At 41.0% G+C, this 18,397-nt stretch overlaps 6 protein-coding genes across 6 annotated transcripts; 1 reads left to right on the plus strand and 5 right to left on the minus strand.

Annotated features, from left to right (window-relative positions):
- Positions 1-210: 210 nt before the first annotated feature.
- Positions 211-2,637, minus strand: AW171_hschr74227 (HGL137Cp; the record flags this gene model as incomplete). Its single annotated transcript, XM_018133638.1, has 1 exon — positions 211-2,637. One exon carries the CDS (start codon positions 2,635-2,637, stop codon positions 211-213), a length of 2,427 nt encoding a protein of 808 aa, XP_017989199.1.
- Positions 2,638-3,460: 823 nt separating this feature from the next.
- On the plus strand, positions 3,461-4,954 carry CCA1 (tRNA adenylyltransferase; the record flags this gene model as incomplete). The annotated part of the gene is made up of 1 exon (XM_018133637.1): positions 3,461-4,954. The coding sequence occupies one exon, from the start codon at positions 3,461-3,463 to the stop codon at positions 4,952-4,954; it is 1,494 nt and encodes a 497-aa protein (XP_017989200.1).
- A 340-nt stretch (positions 4,955-5,294) lies between these two features.
- BCK2 (Bck2p) lies at positions 5,295-7,694 on the minus strand (the record flags this gene model as incomplete). The annotated part of the gene is made up of 1 exon (XM_018133636.1): positions 5,295-7,694. The coding sequence occupies one exon, from the start codon at positions 7,692-7,694 to the stop codon at positions 5,295-5,297; it is 2,400 nt and encodes a 799-aa protein (XP_017989201.1).
- A 1,920-nt stretch (positions 7,695-9,614) lies between these two features.
- DNF1 (aminophospholipid-translocating P4-type ATPase DNF1) lies at positions 9,615-14,405 on the minus strand (the record flags this gene model as incomplete). The annotated part of the gene is made up of 1 exon (XM_018133635.1): positions 9,615-14,405. The coding sequence occupies one exon, from the start codon at positions 14,403-14,405 to the stop codon at positions 9,615-9,617; it is 4,791 nt and encodes a 1,596-aa protein (XP_017989202.1).
- A 633-nt stretch (positions 14,406-15,038) lies between these two features.
- Positions 15,039-15,559, minus strand: UBC13 (E2 ubiquitin-conjugating protein UBC13; the record flags this gene model as incomplete). Its single annotated transcript, XM_018133634.1, has 2 exons — positions 15,039-15,461; positions 15,530-15,559. 2 exons carry the CDS (start codon positions 15,557-15,559, stop codon positions 15,039-15,041), a joined length of 453 nt encoding a protein of 150 aa, XP_017989203.1.
- Positions 15,560-16,438: 879 nt separating this feature from the next.
- PAB1 (polyadenylate-binding protein) lies at positions 16,439-18,181 on the minus strand (the record flags this gene model as incomplete). Its single annotated transcript, XM_018133633.1, has 1 exon — positions 16,439-18,181. One exon carries the CDS (start codon positions 18,179-18,181, stop codon positions 16,439-16,441), a length of 1,743 nt encoding a protein of 580 aa, XP_017989204.1.
- Positions 18,182-18,397: the final 216 nt, after the last annotated feature.

Consider the following 18,397-nt stretch of genomic DNA (forward strand, 5'->3'; position numbering starts at 1 on the left):
AGACCAGAGATATAAACCATAAGCCACATAACAGGGAAAATACCGCCAACAAGACCATAAAACCTTAATTCATCTTTTACTATTATTTTTCCCACTCATACAATATTAGTCTATTTACCTATCCTTTTTATCATTTATCATAACTAACGCAACCATTTCAAGACGACACTAGAGGAGTAGCCCAAGTATTAAAACGTGTTAAGATCTTAATCAAACAGCTGCTGTAGCGGAGTCTTCATGTTTATCTGCAACACAAGGTATTTTTTTGTTAAGATGTTGGAGAACATGATCACGTCTCTTAAACCTTTTGCCGCACTTAGGACAAGAATGTGGTTTTTCCCCAGAATGAACGGATTTCTTATGTCTCGTTAAGTGGTGACCTGACGAGAATTGACGTTGACATTCTTGACACACGTATGACTTTCCTTTGTCAGAAATAATTATCTCATCCGCTGAAATCTTTGAAGTGGGCGAAGGTGGTCTTTCTGTCTTCATTGCTCTCGACATTATTGCACTGGAAATTGTATCGCCCGTTAGTAAACCGAGAGTATTATCATTAACAATCCCGTTGCTGTCCTTTGGTCTCGTGAGATCATCGATCGACTTTGTCTTCTCAATTGATTTACTGAGTACACTGGCATCCGGAGGAGAGTCTCTCCCAATTGTTGATACTTGATTCAAAGAGGTAAGGGCAACAGACCCTGGGTTTAACGTGTGATACTTAGAGGACGGAAGCTTAGTATACTCTGATCCAAAGGATACTGGGGATCGCGAGGATTCACGAGAAATATTCAAAGTTACTCTGTTTGGAGAACTGATCCTTTTAAACAACGGCAAAGGAGATTTTGTCGTCTGTGTAGAGTAGTAAGACAGCGGGTTTTGGTCATATGATGGTCTAGGGGCCAAAATTGCTTCTCTATTTGGTGTAAAAGGTCGTGAATTCCCGACAGCACTATTTAATGGCGGTAGCGTGTTTCTGGGAGACGAGTTTCCACTATTTGCCATTGAAGCTAACGATAATGCCAACATGTTTTCCTCGTGAACGTTTTTCAAAGTAGGCGATCCAACCACAGGGTTAGTTGCGTTCCCCAACACGGATGAAGGGTTTGGAGCTACCACATTGGATGTTGGCTGCGGAGGAATTTTGCGCCTAAACTTTAATGTCGGGTCTTCTAAAGTTGGTTCGACAATATTCGACAAGTCCATCATCCTAGAAAGTAAAGGCGAAGACATTCTAGAAATAGATGGATTACCAAAGTATTGATTTGGGGTATTCGACCTATTTGCCCGTTGTCCAGGCTGGTCCTCCATCGCCTGCAACTCATATGCAGAGTGATTAATCAGCTCATTGAATGACCTCAAAGAATCTCCCGCATCCAGTGTTTGAGCCACAATACTGTCCTCCTTTTTAACTCTTTTAATCGGACGAGACGAAATACCATTTTTCCGATTTCTCGATTGTGCCTTATGATAGAGTGTCTTAAGTTTTGCGATATCGATACCAACTGTATCATCCACACAGTGGCATTTACCTGCTTTTTCGCCAATCGGTATCCAAGACTCAAGCGCAAAGTTAACAGACTCTGCGAGATTGTAACCGTAATTAAACCCGCAGTGATAGCCATAAGGGTATGTTATAATAAATTCGTGCTGGCGATGTATAATATTGTTACAACGAATCCCATTGCGCTCGAGCACCTTGGGACTCACCATGAACATTTTATGCCGAAGAAATTCTTTACAGTTTGAGGATTCTTCGGGAAACTGCTCCTTCATGAACTTATAGAACTTCTTTGAGTCCTCCTGTGGGATAGAATACCACTGTTTAGGCATTCCAAAATGCAGATAATTAATGGAATACAGATCTTGATCCTCCAGATGCCATGCAAAGGTCGCCTTCCATAAACCAGCGTACAAGTAGGATTGATTAACACCCGGCACCTTTTCTTCCAAGTGATCTAATAAATTCGGTAGCCGTGATACATTCCACTCGTTCATAGAATCTTTAAACAATGACCCTAACGTGTCAGCACCATACATAGGAGTAGTAAAGTTCAGTGTTTTCCAGTAATACTGTTCCAAGGATCGCAAATAATTCTCGTCATATTGTTCAATATTATCCACATTGTAGTACGGCTGAAATTGTTTAAAGTCTTCATCCGTAAAGTCCTCGTGATTCTTGGTTTTCAATTTCGTTGATTTCGTTCGACCACTAACTATTGTCCCTGTCGCACCATGCTCGCCATCATTTAAACCCGGCGGTTTCAGAGATGAAGGCGGCGACGGCGTACCCGCACGATTCCTAAGATCAGGGTGCTGGTAGTCTAATGAAAGATCTTTCCACTGCATTATATTATAGGTTTTCTGCTTCTCCACATTTTGTACAATATAGACACCTTTCGAACCACTAATATGCTGCTGTATTGGAGATCTAATATTAACCTGCTTCAATAATTCTACAGCTGGTGGGTCTTCTAATTGATCCAACCATTCCTTAGGTGGAACTATCTTCACTATTCCCGACTTCATCCCATACTCGTCAATTAGGATCATATACTTATAAAAGTCCCTGAACTCATTATAATCTGGTATGAAAACCGGCACGCCACCTTCAAAGTGATCTGGATTCCCGCTCATGGTCCAAAAATCACCCAATAATGTTTTTTGTTAAAAAAAAATTCTATAAAAGGGTGATGCCTTTAACACTATTGCTAATACCTTAATTGGTCCCCTACCAAAAAACAGCGTTTAAATAAACCTTCAAATAATGAAACAAATAGCCTGCACTGATAAATCCCTATAACTGCTAGCTTCCGTACTTTTTAACGTATTCGATACCTTTTTTAGGTTTATTAGCATTGATTCCATCAATATACCGAAGTAAAGGATAGAACCCCTAGCTTTAAAGATGGCAACCCCTGAAAATTTTTATTAATCGTACAATGTGATTCACGTGACCTGCTTTTAGCTTATGTAATTATCATGGACGCGCTCGGTGCACATTAGGCGGTGCCTGTTGTTGCAGAGATGACATCACAGCAACGCGGTCATGTACAGATTATCAATGGCTACTGAACGATAGTTGTGATATGCACAGGCTAAAAAATGGTTACAGCCAGTAGCGTTGCTTCCCGTTGGTTGGGTTCGCCGATCCCTTTATGTGAAAAGATGTTCGTGGAAATCCCTGAGAAAAGGTTTTACCCCTGTGCCGGCGCAGGGGAACCGACCTAAAAGAAGAGACATGCTGCAATACGCCCTATGCCCGAGCAGCCTGAAGGTATCATCACGTGAACTGCGTCAAAGAGTGTTATCTAATCACCACGTGGTTATCACGTGGTGATTTACCCGGTCTTTGGTTACTCGATGGTTACAAGAAGAGATAGTTGGAAGAAGGCCAGGCTAAATGGATGGTACTTAGCTGTAATTCGATACTGAGTGAAGCTTTCAGACCTTAGCTGCGATGACCAGGGTGCTTGTAAATCCTTTACGCCTCTCAGATGTCGAGAAGAAGATTTGTAGGGTTATAAAAGATTACTGTAACTATTACAACAATGTGAAAGTGAAACCTGAAGAGAAACTTGTCGCTAGGATTGCTGGTGGCTGGGTGCGTGATAAGTTATTAGGATTGGAATCTGATGACATTGATATTGTTGTGAATAACATGACAGGTGAAACGTTTGTCACTGGTTTACTTGAATACTTTAATAAACAAGGTCAACTATCCAACGCTAAAGTATATAAGATTAAGAAAAATCCAGAAAAGTCCAAACATCTTGCAACATGTTCTACGAAGTTATTTGATATATCAATTGATTTTGTCAATTTACGTTCTGAGGAGTATAGCGATCATTCTAGAGTCCCTGTTGCTGAATTTGGTACTCCACTTCAAGATGTAACGCGGCGAGATGCGACGCTTAATGCCCTATTTTACAATATTATTGAAAATCAGGTAGAGGACCTAAGTGGGAGAGGTCTCAAGGACCTTGAGGATGGGTTTCTTCGTACACCAATGCCACCAAGACAAACTTTCCTTGATGATCCATTACGTATCCTCCGTTTGATCCGTTTTGCTTCACGTTTCCAGTTTGTCATTGATCCAGAAGCAATTGAAGCTGCCAAGCAACCTGATATTCTTACGTCCTTTGAGAAAAAGGTTTCAAGGCCTCGTATAGGTACTGAAGTACACAAGATACTATCTGGGCCGGATCCTTTATATGGTATTCGTTTGATGCATCAGGTTGACCTTATTAAAAAAATATTCTCATATGATGGGAAATTAGACGGTACTGTAATAGAACGCTCAAAGGATATGAATGCATTCATTCCACTGCTTCTAAATCAATTAAAACCTTTGCTCCGGGATTTTGAAGGTCTTGCTGCGAAATATTCAAGCCCAAACTTCCGTGAATGTTACTTATTGTCTATGATTTTATCCCCTCTATACGGAATACAAGTTGATTCAGGAAAATTGAGTCTCACAGAAAAAATCTTGAAGGATGGTTTACATTTTGGAAACGCTGTTGCTGATGTTATCAAAGTTGCCGTAGATTCCATTCCACGTTATGATAAAATGGTTGAGAACTACGCTGAGTGGACTCGCGCTCAAATCGGCAGCGTCTTAAGAACTCTTAAGGAACACAGGGAACTCTGTCATTATGTTGCTCTAACTTACAGGTATTTGATAGAGACTGATGAGAATAGTAAAAAGTTATCGCTAGATATGTACCAGAAATTCGAAGAATACGTCAGAGAAGCAGAACTTCAAAATGTTTATAAATTGGTACCACTAATGAATGGTAAAGAACTTATTCAACTATATGCAACTAAAAGTGGTGTGTGGATGAGTAAAGCTATGAGTGATATCATTAACTGGCAAATGGACCATCCTAATGGTACTAAGGAAGAACTAAAGTCATGGTTGTTGGAAGTGAAGAGCAATTATGTTCCAGTGTGAAAATGTTTCACTTTTGCTAGAGTTTGGGAATCCTGTAATGTAGTGTAATGTTAAAACTTTCTGTAACTTAGAAAGATGTGCAATATTGATGGTCCAAACGGATATATAATATATATGTAAAAATATATACATCAAAACATTTAGCACCATAATGCTCGGCCACTAGTATTTATCACACCGTGAAAACAATAATTAGAATTGACAAACAAATAGGAACTAGCAAGCAGTAATAATCATAACAGCGATTAATGGAAAATAAGGCCATCTAGGATTACAATTGACAATTACAAATTGTCGAACATTACAGGTATGGAACACATCTTAATCAAATTCTGTTTTCTTATATGTCCTTATTCTCCATGAAGGTATAGAAATCGTTCCTCAAATGCGGTATATCTAAATCTTGGAACTTGTAGTTGTGTCGAGAAAATTGGTGTGAGTGGTTATTCTGCCCCTGATCGTTATCTTTCACATCTCCTTGGGAATTGCAATTGTCAACCTCTAATGTAGAAGATATCATATCCACACCTGTGGCTGATGATAGTACCTTCTTTTGGTTAAGAGTACTGTTGGAACTTTTATCTGTAGTTACATCCAATGGTACTTCATTTTCCGTAGATAATATAGTAAGGGCGTTTTCTAGATCAAATTCCACATAGCTTTCTAAAGGATTATTATCACTAGCAACTAAATCCTCGCATAATTCATTCGACTCTGAAGAATACGGAGTTTGTTTTAAATGCTGCTGTTGCTGCTTGTTTTCCATGTTCATTAAGTTAATGCTTGGCGAGCCTACCCTTGTATGCACCAAACCAACGCTTTGCGAATCATGCAAATATTGATATGAGGATTCACTTGTAGAAATTGACCGTCCAGGCGGTTCAAAATCTCTCTTAGTATTACTGGCTATTGTTATAGGGACCATTTGGGGTTCAGCCTCCTCGTTTTCTTCTATAGTAGTGGTTGGTATTCCGTTTACTGCAGGTAGGCTTTGTTCATCATATAGATTATTAATAAAGTTATCATTCTCGATAGTCCACATGCCACAATATTCTGTGTAAGGTACATTTGGAAAGTTGACATCAGATATGCTTGAATTCGACACATGTGAAAATGTAGGCGTAACACCACCAGAAGTTGAGGACTGTTGGTATTGTTTGAGTGATTCTAAGATCGATTCCTGCTTCTTCTTGTGTGAATAGCGTTGCCTTACATGGGTGTCAATATAGGAACCCATCTCAATGATAGAATCTGATTTGTGTATGGATTGTGGCTGTTGGTTCGTAGCAGTTCCAGTCGAAATGCTTGATAAGCATTTGGAGGATGGTTCGCAAGGTATTCTAGTGTTTGAAGAACATTTTGTGTTGGACCTTGATCTGCCAGGTGAGTGTGATCTTATCGGCGAATAAAGTAGTGATTGAATAGAATTTACACTCGTGTTGCCAGGAATGTTACAGGGAGACACGATTTGTGAGTTTGATACAATAGAACTAACGGACCCGCCAGTATTTGCTCTCTTCCTTGTAAACATCCTACTAAAGGCTATTGACGCATCGTTTTCATCAACATTAAATGAGCTATTAGAAAAGGTATTGGACCTATGCAAATTGAGATTCGTTAAAGTTGAATGACTAATATCTGTTTCTGACGTAGCGTCTTCATACCTACAGTAAGGATCTAAGTAATGGGTATAGTATTCGGTCTCACCATTGTTATTCTCAATATCGTCGTACTCATAATTAGGGGCATATTTTATCCCTTGATGTTCATTAGCAGAGAGGGTTCTAAATTTATTATTGCCTTTGCTAGAGGATGCCGACAGCGGAAGTTCAATTCTCGAGCTGTTTAGGCCCGAATTTACTTCAGAATGCAAGTTATTAGCAGTTCGTAAAAACCTCTTTTTTAATAAATCAATCTTACCATTTTGTTCCCGTTGCGGATGGGTAGGCGGACACAATCCGGACGGACTATTGCTCGTTGCCGCTGGTGAAAGGCCAGGGCCATCACTTCTACCATGCAGAACAACATTGGCACTCATGGATCGTCTTATGCGTGGTCTTGAATTTGAACGTAGAGAGCTTGACATACTATTACAAGCTGAGCGTTGAAGACCAAATTCGTCTCCAGCTAAATTTGCCATGCCATTTTGGATAGGAGAAGCGCTGTTTAGTTTACTCTTCATGCTTCCAGCGCTGCTGATGGCACTACTACCAATCTTGCCGCATTCCAAATACGAACTGTAACTTCTCTTTGATGCAGAGTTTGGCGTGGTAGACGGCGTAGAACGTGAATCAATAACAGATGGTGACTCCAGCACCTTCAATTCTTGGGTTACGATTTTATTGTTGTCATTACGCTTGAACATACGCAGCATATTTTCTCGGCGCGAAGGCTTGGCTTTCTTCGGTGACTCGGATGTATCTTGTACCGTAAAGTTTACAAAAACCATCTTGCCGTTCTTTTTCGCCTTGGCTTTCTGCGCCTTTCGCGTCTTCGGTTGGTCCGGGTCTTCCAATAGCACAGGAACAGGTGTGTTCATGATATTGATTCTATTGTTACCACCATTTAAAGTGAGAGTGGGAGAACTATTATTAGCAGTATTCGCAGCCGCTATCGCACTGAGATCTGTAAAAACTTCCTGTGTCATCGTCGAGGATTTCTTGTAATAGTGTGGAATTTTCCACTTGCTAGTGGACTCATCGGAGACCATTCTTGATGAAGGAGTTTTGTGAGGCTTCATTAAACGAGGCAGAATTAACTTTCAATGTCCTAGTCTTCCAAGTGCGTTTTTTCTATCAATATGCTAATTACAGCTTTCCTGCGGCTCGCTAACCTATTTATCTAACCAGTTTTGGTAAATTCGACTGCCCCCACACGAATATGAATTAGACAGCTATCCAGTATGAAGTGCCACGAGCAAAACAATGTAGCCTTTTTCCTTTTAAGCGGTCACAATTTCCCACAAGCTCAAAGATTACTCAAATACACCGAACCTATTAAAAAGTCGCGGAAGAGTTCCAGGCCTAAAAAAACAAAGGGTGGCCCAAAAGAACACTGTGTGGACTGAGTAATCAAAAACAACGTTTAAAACAACGCTTTAGTTGATCTTCGAACAGAACATGTTAGTAACGTGACCATAATAAAATCTAACAACAACCACAATAAGAATCCCTGATTCAATCCCAGTACAGGGGACACCCAGAAACTCAAATTTAAAAACAGCCCCTACGGGTACACTCACAAGCCCACAAGGGAAACGTAAAACGCCGGCTGCATAGATCATGCAACAGGGCTATGTAGCGGGCGCCCGCTCAAATACCAAAAATTAAGGTCTTATTGAACCATTGTTATTAGGTGATGATATAATCCAGGAAAAATTCGGATCGAATTATACAAACCTTCTGCTCGTCTCTTGTTAGAAGAGATGGTTAGAGATGCAAACTTCTGTTTTCGAGTTTGCTGTGTAGATATTCAGTTTTTGAGCCTTTTTGCAGTAGAGGACTTTTTTTGTATAAGGGTTCGTTATGGGAATTGAAAATTTAAAAAACGGCTAGGACAAAAACAAAAAAAAAAAAATTTTAAAAAAAAAATTAAAATAAAATAAAAAAATGCAAATGCAATGAATCTATAGTGTTCAGAAGGCCAAATACAGACCCTTAGCTTTGGAGAAATTTGGCTTTTGAAATATATATGAATCAACAACACCTATTCTTTTCAAAACAATTTGTATAGTTTTTTCTATTAGCAGCCAATATTCTTATTAAAAAAAAATTACTGTCTTATTAGTATTAAACAAAAATCAATTGAAGGACTATCTTTTCCTACATTGCCTTTATTACCTCCTTGTACGCTCTTTTAATATCTGCCGGGCGTCGGATTAGGTTTATTTATTTAGAAAAACTACACTAAACCCTATCGGTGGCAGTAAAGCTCTGATTGTGTGGAGCTAGATTAATCGCTAAATTACTAACGTGTGTATTACTGGTGTTATAATTCTTTTTAGTTCGCTCAGAGCTTAATTAAAGAATCCAAACACAAGGAAATAGGATCAAAATTGCGCTGAGCTTACATAATTAACTCCAAATCGCTGGATCTCATCAATTCGGATCAATTCTTAATAACTCATTAAGTTGTGATCATTTTATCATTATACGCTATCTTGCAGAGATCATCAGCATACATAATCTTTTTTCTGTATGTACCTTAAAATTGAAAAAATAACCACAAAAGCTTATCAGCGTATTGTTAAAAAACACTGGACAGGGGTTGGTACCTGTAGTATATCTTAGAGTTAGGAAGCGCCAAAACCTTGAAAGTTTTTGTGGAGGCAGAAGAAATCAGAGATAAGAGATTTTCAGATCACTTTCCTAAATGAATGGTTATTGAGAACATTAATTAATCTTGGAGTAGGCGGCACTACGGCGGTTATAGGTTAGTTAGTGTTTAAAATACAAGTTAATTCATGAGGTTTATTTATAAATATTGACATGTAGTCTATTTTCGCAGAGTCTATAGTAGATTTAAGGTAGTTTGTGATACCTAAAGCACCTGCGTGCTCCTTTGGAGTGCAGTTGTTAAGTGGGTGTCATAGGGCTTGCGTCGTTCATAACAATGTAATTTTTTTAACATGATCGTTTAGACGTGACAAAGGAACATGACTTCAGGCACGTCCTTGTCCGCTAATTAAAGTCGTGGCTCGTGTGACTCCTGGTAGATCTAGTGATGTCCGTGCCCGGTCCTGTGAAAAACGACTGTCCAATTGATTATTCTGCAACATCTCTTGTCTTGTTACGTCTAGGGAGCTCCTGGGGGGGTGCAACGACGGATTTGCTGTTCTTGCAGCACGGATGGCCTCTGGGGAGGGGTAGTCCGGCTTCGATAAAGGCTTTGTTGTGAGAACGGGCATGGACGAGGTGTTTTTGTCCAGGGAGTTGAGCGACTGCGGGTGCTCGCTGTAGTACTCTTGGCTTATCGAGCCGGAACGTTCCTTTGCTACAAGTGGACGGTTAGGATCCGTTGGGTCGTAGTCCTCGGGGTACATGTCGAAATCCCCACGGCGACAGCACTCGCGGATGATATCTATATCCCTAGGGGCGAAGAGTTTCCGGAACACGTCGTACGTGAACCTCGGCCATAGACAGAAGAGGATGCCCGCGAACAACACTACCCACAGCACTGGCTGAGAGAAGATGTGGTAGCCTGCGTGGTAGAACTCGCGGCTCAGATAGCTGCTGCTCCACACCATAGTCCAAACAAAGACTAGTAGGCATGACAGGAAGAGGAACAACGTCGAGAACCAGTCCCAGCGGTACTGCTGGAGCAACACGTAGAGGTTACACGTGATTACCGAGATGCAGGTGACGAACACACCGAACATGTAACGGTGGTCTAGGGGACGACCGTTGTCGGTCACAAGGCCCGTTCTGTAGAATGCGAGGTATGGGAAAAAGAAACATATGACTGACTGATAAATACCGTCCAAACAATAGAACCAAAATTTCTTTTGGGTCCAGGCACTTCTGGATATACCCACTTGATAGAGGCCAGGAACAGCCACAGACACTTTATCACTAACATCTTGGTCAATTATTCCAAGTAGGATGACAGGGAGGGATGTGAATGCTAAATTGTAGAAAATCAGATAAGTGAATTCAAATAAATACGAGCCATCGTAATTGTTAAAAATTCCAAACCAGAAATGAGCGACCGTGAAAATAATGTTCTTATAGAAGAACTGCGGAATCATTTCGGCTAGACGTTTGTAAGACCATCTGCCATGGACCAAGATCAGTCTAGTTAGATATCTGAATTGACCAATACCGTAATCAGCAGACATAACTGCCTGTCTACCTTCCTCACCTGCAATTCCCACACCAACGTTCGCTGCCTGAATCATTGCAACGTCATTTGAACCATCACCAATTGCTAGCGTCATGACATCGAGTGTATCTTTGATAAGTTTCACAACTGCGGCTTTTTGAGCTGGCGAAACTCTGCAGCATAAAACGGTCTTACAGTTCTTGCACAGGAGTAAGAATTTTCTTTGCAATTCTTCTGTGCTCAAAGAGACCTTTAGTGCATCACCGTCAATAACAACACCATACTCACCTTCTGCAGGTCTATGTATGAGTTTCTCCTGCTCTAGCTCTTCAATGGTACCATCTAGGTTAAACTTTTCCTTGAGATATCTGTCGAGTAATGCGGTTACAACTTCTTCTGTTGACTCTCCTAGATGCTCGACATCGTCTCCTGAATTTTTGATGACTAGTAGCTCCATGTCATTCGTCAAAAGGTTGCAAGAGAATCCGATATTTATAGCGGTTTCAACTTTGTCACCGGTCAAGACCCAGAGTTTAATACCTGCTTCTGCGAGAATAGCTATGGATGCCGGTACACCGTCTTGTAAGCGGTCCTCTATAGCCGTACCACCCAGCAGTATTAAATCACGTTCTAAACTATCAGCGACTTTCTCTATTTCCTCCTCACGGTTAACAAGAGATGAAGATGCAACATCATACTTTTCGGCCCATTGTTTATATTCTTCCCACGACAATTCTTTCTGCGCGATACATAACGTTCTCAACCCCTCGGTTGCATATTCTTCTAAATGTAAAGCGGTTCTCTCAATGAGCTTATTGTCATTTTTATGCTTGTCTAACCTTGAAAATATGACAGAGTCTGCACCTTTACATATCAAAAGGGCTTTATATTCCCCTGGCTTTTCGCCAGGAATCTTAATGATGCACGACATTCTCTTCCTTGCAGAATTGAATTCTATAACATTTAACACCTGAAATTCCTTCTGCTCACCTTGTACTTCTACAATGACTCCCTGCTTAGAACGGCCAATGAAAGCAAAACCCATATGCCTAGCAGCTGAAACCAGAGCACCTTCGTCAGGAGATTGCGCTTTCAGATCCATTTTGTCTGGATTTTGTGGATTTGGTTCCACTAGAACAGAATGGCAAAGGGCAAGAGACATCAAGAAGTGCTCATTTGCTTCTTTTTGCGCATTTCCTGACTTTCCCGAAAGATCTTCAACAAGTTCCTTGGAGACTAATGTTGTCTCTTCGGGGTCAAATTGGGAGTTCTGTCCCAATTTCTGTAATAACTCTATCATAGTCTCTTTATCTCTAGCAATAGCTTCTTTTTCTCGCGCACTTTCCTCTACCACGTCTATGCCTTGACGCTTGCGCAATCCGGCAAGAGCTTCTGTATAAGCTCTACCGTATGAAATTCCATTGATCGTGCATTTCTTAAACTCCATGACATTTTGCGTGAGTGTACCTGTTTTATCGGAAAATATATACTCAATCTGACCCAAGTCATCGGAAATGTTCCATGTTTTTGGCGTACAAGGATAGTCTAATCTTTCGTTATACATCAAAACATCTCCGTAAATGAATGCAGCCTGAGCTGTTTTAATGATTTCAATGGATATGTACAACGAAATTGGAACCAAGGATTGGTATAATATTAAAGCGACAAAGAATGATAAAAGACCGTTAAATGTAGGAGAACCTCCAATTGTCCCAAATTCAAAGGAATCTCGCGAGCGGTTTCGCGAGCGGTAATATATCGAGTTCACCAGCGCCGCGATAAAACAGAGCACAATAATGAGCACAAAGTTTAACATAACCGAATAGTTAAGTTCCTTTGATATTCTAGATTTCTTGGTGGGTGTAATACCGGCATTTAACATTATCTTAGTGTCTTTACCAGTAAATATAACAATACCGACGGCCCATCTAGTATTTCTCAGAAAACACCCACGGAGAAGTACGTTGTTAATGTTAGCAGGTTCATTCCTAGTAATATTGTCAGAATCTACCCACCTAACATTACCCCTGTAGGTATATAGGTTCGGTTGTGGGCCCTCGGATTCAACCCAAAATTTGCATCTAGAAATATCTCTAGAATTCCGCACTTTATGAGAACAAGATAAGGATTGCCTGACTTTTAAATTTGTTTCTCCGTCCAAATTCTTGGTCTCGATATAACATGCACCATCCGAATCCGACGTCGATAACAGGATCATGTCTGCGGGGACTTCATCATTATTATGGACACGAACGATATCACCGACTCTGACGTGTTTCCATTGCGACCTCATAAACTTACAGTCCGGAATAGGTTCATTGTTACGATTCAGTATCCCCTCTTGCGTGACAAGAGTACCACTAAGTTCTAAATTTGATGTGTCTAATGACGGCCTGCCCTGCCCGACAGAATCTAGTGAAGACCGCGGCGCGTTTAATTGTGACCTTAGTGCGATGTGATGTTCTTCTCTTTTCCTTTGGGCCCGTCTACGCTTGCCGCTTTTCGTAAAAGTCTCCTGAATAAATCTTATCAGTTTGAACATGATCCTCGTATTAAGCTTCTTAAACCTCCTCCATAAAGAGACATTATCCGTAGATACATTAGGATTCTTAATACCTGTAAAAATGTGCGTTTTGGTGTTGTTAACCTCCATATCCAAGACTGTACGCCGCGAGTCTTCGATTGCATCCTTAATTGCAGTTATAATGATAATAGCTATTAATGGGATGGCGTTCAAGACTGGGTTAGCAACACCAAATGAAGGAAGCGTTCCAAGCACAACCATGATCAAGAAATATACATTCGCAGCGTTTTTGAACTGGATTAGTAGGTTTTTGGGGAAAAATGATAATGGTGTATACTTCGTCGTTCTGATCTTATTCCTCGCAAACTGCGCAATGGGTAGTCCGTGCTCATCAAGGAGCTCGTCTGGTAAAGGCACATTGTAGTAGACTGAACGACCTTCTGCAGACCGGTCTGTTTCGTCCTGCGGCTTCGTCTCGATTTCCCCTTGCGGCGGCTTAAATGGATCATCATTTCTGCGAGCCCACCGTAAAGACCTCCCTCTTCCAAATGCTCTCATGCCTGGCTTCTTATGACGTTGGGTACCCCACCTCAGCACTTTCACCTCGTGAGGACTGTGTATTTCCTCGTCCTGGGGCCCCCGGCTATGCAAACGTTCATGTGCTTCATGTGATGCGTTTCGTTTCGAGACATATATACTCGGCGTCGTGGCGGAAGATTGAGTCGATTCCGCCTCATATGAGAATTCAGACTTCCCTGCATCGTGGTGGATGTCTGGAGCAAATGCCAACTTTAAATTCCCTGGCCTTTTCCCAGATTTATTGTTTCTAAAAATCGAGGGTTTCAGCTCGGATGGAGGGTCAAGTACTACAACATGCTGACCATCTTCTTCCATCTTAGTATCGACTTCAGGATTCTCAATTACAAATCGATCGTCAAAGGGCGTATTAATGCGATCATCGTCCTTGCTGACATCCCTTTCGACACCCTCTCGGAAGTCTTCGTCTCTAGCGCCGTTCTCATTCATTACAACGTCCAAGTTCTCGCCAGCTGGCGTAAAGTTGTTAACTATATACAATTTTTCGCTGCCGTCGCCACTATAGAGCATGTTTCGCTCTTTAGATCCGTCTTCTTCACACTACCCAGTTTTACTCTACCACCGTGCGAAATACTCCGGGTCCAACACAAGTTCGCGTGACTGTAATATTTCAATTGGGAAGTCCTAAAAACACAAGTATCAAGTCTCGCACGTACTATATTTCAATCTAATCTAAGCCTTCAGCTGAAAAGTAGGCTAGTTTCCAATTAACAGCGAAAAAAATTAGATACTTCTCAAACTTGGTGGACAAAATCCAAAGTATTCTCGGAACTCTTATTAATGGAAGTGGACCTTGTCTGACTATATATGCGCCTCCTTCTGGCGTTAGTAATGTTATTTGTAATATATAAATAATCCGTATTATGGCGTACTAAGTTTTTGGCTGTCGGAAGGGAAAAAAATGAAATCCTAATTGCTATTCGCAACCAATTAATAACGTAATCACGAAGTTATAAGTTAATATACTCAAGGTCAGCTCGCCCAGGTGCACCTGTGATATGATTACAGTGTTTCAGTTGACCGACCCCAGCCACGATGGCTGCCGTCGAACTGGTTAAACGTAGAGCAGAGCATTTAAAGTATGTATTTTTATTAGCTATATAAAACACCGGAGTCGGCTACCTTATTAGCAGGAGTAGAGCTTCAAGGTGAGGCATAGAGAGATGTCCATTCCTTGGCTTTGGCTATAGCTGCGTCCTCATCAGCGATCCAATCCTGGGCGACGTCATTGGCGAGGGGGTCGTTGGGGTTTGGAGTTGCCAAAAGGGCTTGTATAGACAATAGCACAGTTCTTATTTGCAAGGCAGGCGACCAGTTCGTCTTCAACACGTCCAAGCAGATACGACCGAGGCGGTCGATATTAGGATGATAGATTTTGGTGAGGAAACGGACCTTGGGGGGCTCCATGGGGTACTCGTCGGGAAGGTATAGCTCGAGCTTGAAGACACCATTTTCGTAGGCGCTCTGCTGGGGACCTTCGATGGACACGTCAAAGTAGCGGAGGTTGTCTTCATGGGGCTCAGCCGAGATGCCTGGGACAGGCTCACTCACCAATCTTTCGGTTTCCTATATCATTTGGTTAGTATACGAAGAGTAGATAGGGTGAAATATAAAGTTGGGGAGATTTTACATACCTTGATAATCCTCTTGGGTAACGTAGACATTGACGTTGCTTCCGGATATTTGTATGAATGTGAACAGGTTAAGTTGTGGACCGGGGTCTTTGATTTATATAATGGGTTCTTGTGCTTGTGACAGCGGCTCTCAAAGTTATGCGTTCGTGTGTCACGAGGTCAAATAACGACAGCGCTTTGACAGATGACAATTGATATCAACATATTTCAAACATTGGTAATACGCGATATTTAGTATCATACAAGAGGTTAAATTCAGTGATGTAGATAAATCCTAAATAAGACTAATATACATAATATATGTATTTTTTAATAACGCTAAGATGTGGTGTTAAACGATAGCAAATGGTCAAGGAGTTTTAACGCATTTAACATGTAATGCAATACGCCTGGAAGGGGCAAATAGACGATTAAAATATACATTTTAACTGAAATAGTGCTTGTTGTACCAAAAACGCAATAGATGATAAATTTAATAAAAATATTCCCACAAATTATTGAAAAAAAAATAAAAAAAAATACTACAAGCGGTAGGAGAACTGTGCTAAAGAATAGATTAGCATTTCGGCTGGTAACGAGCTTCCCCTTCCCCACCTCCTCTACTTGCTCTCCATGAAGACCAAAAACATAGGATAAAAATTTAGTAGATGTAATAGTAGTAAATCAGCAGAAACACTTAAATAGAAATACTGAGAAAAACAAGTTAAAAAATTGTAACAGAAAAAACATCATCTCTAAAGATCACAAAAACAAACAGGTACCGTACTCCATCGCTAATCATAGATATGGATATTAGATCAATTGAAAGGTGCGCTTAACGCGTTTCGGTGAGGATAGGAGGAACCATCTAATACGAAAAGAAAATGTTTTCTCAAATAACTGGGTGAAAATAGAGTTTTAATAAACTCTTCACTCCTGCGATTCTGCAACAGCAGCTGCGTGAGCCTCTTGGTCTTCCTTAAATTTCTTGTAGGCAGCATGGGCCTCTTGGAAGTGTTGGTCCAATAGTTCATCGCTTTCGAGCAATTGGATGCCTTGTTGAGGAGGCAAATCTAAGATCATACCGGTAATCTTACCAGCAGCCTCTTCATCTTGGGTCTTGGTAAAAACCTTTTGGTATAGCTGTTCTCCCAAGGCTTGTCTTTGCTTCTGTTGGTAGAATTGCTGTTGGCCATTTCTTGGGAATTGACCTTGAGGTCCGAAACTACCGTACATAGGACCTGGTCTGCCAAATTGTTGTGGTGGCATGGCACCGTTCTTAGGTATACCGGTCATTTGAGGGTTTGGACCTTGGAATGGTACTCTTGGAGGGATTCCACCGTAGTACATTGGTGGTGGAATGAATTGACCTGGCAAACCAGCAACTGCGGCAGTGGCTGCTGCGTTAGCATGTTGGAATCTCATTTGGTTCCTGGCTTGTATTTGTTGGGCCAATTGGTTTCTTCTCACTTCCTTTCTTTGGGCAATAGCAACGTATAGTGGCTTACCAGCGACGATTTGCTGGTTCTTTTCGGTGATAGCCTTGGTGGCCTCCTCTGGGGTGGAGAAACAAACAAAACCGAATCCCCTGGAGGTACCAGTCTCATCCCTCATAACCTTGACAGAGGTGATGGTACCGAATGGAGCGAATTCTTCCTTTAACTTTTCGTCGTCAATAGTGTCATCCAAATTCTTAACGAATAAGTTAACACCCTGGTATTTAGCCAACTTCTCTAATCTAGCAGCTTCATATTGCTTCTTCAGCTCTTGTAAACGCTCATATTTCTTTTGAGCTCTACCCACATATAGGGTTTGACCCTTGAATTCAGTTTCGTTCAAGTCATCAACAGCTTTAGCAGCTGCATTGTGGTCTTCGTAGTTAACAAAACCAAAGCCTCTTGGCTTACCTTCAGAGTCTCTTTCCAAAACTGCAGAAGTTATCTTACCATACTTAGCAAACAATTGCTCAAATTCCTCGTGAGAGGTTTCTGGGTCAATGTTCTTAATGTAAATGTTGGTGAACTTAGCCTTGACCTCCTCCAACTTGGACTTCCTGTCCTTCTTGGAGACGTGCCAAGCAACATAAACTTCTTGGTCGTTCATCAACATACCGTTGACAGCCTCGATGGCGTCTCTGGCATCGGATTCGTTCTCGAAGTGGACGAAACCAAATCCTCTGGAACCTCCATTTTCGTCAGTAGCAACCTTACACGACAAAATGTTACCGAAGGTAGAGAAAGTCTCGTGCAAAGACTTGTTGTCGATAGCAGGATGCAAGTTCTTAATGTAGATGTTCCCGGAACCCTTCTTCCTCAAAGATGGATCTCTTTGAGACCACATAATACGGCATGGCTTACCCTTGATGAGAGTATAGTTCAACTGTTCAATGGCCTTTCTGCCAGCCTCGTGTTCGTGAAAATTAACATACGCATATCCCAAAGACGTATTTGTAATAGCATCACGACAAACACGGATAGAAGAAACGGATCCAATAGGAGAGAAAATGTCGTACAACAAAGCTTCTGAAACAGATGGATCCAATTCACCAACATACAAGGAAGCTCCTGAAGTCTCCACCTTTGGAGTTTCCGATTCAGTAGTTGTAGGAGCCGTTTGATCTTCGATCTTCAATTGTTCCAATTGCTCAGCAGTTTTATCAGTAACGTCAGACATTATTCGTTGGATAAACTATTAAATAGTTGGGTAGTGGGGTTTTTTTTCGTTTTTTTTAAAATAAAATGTGGGAATAATAAACCTTTTTTTTGATTTTTTTTTGGTTAAGAAGTTAATACTAGTGTCTAGTAACTGACTCTAATATTATTCGACCTTTATTTCTTTAGAAGATGAATTCTTAAAAGACGACTTAAACCGTGGTTCTATTACTTCGAT

Source organism: Eremothecium sinecaudum, chromosome VII, assembly GCF_001548555.1.
Source record: "Eremothecium sinecaudum strain ATCC 58844 chromosome VII, complete sequence".
NCBI classification, from domain to species: domain Eukaryota; kingdom Fungi; phylum Ascomycota; class Saccharomycetes; order Saccharomycetales; family Saccharomycetaceae; genus Eremothecium; species Eremothecium sinecaudum.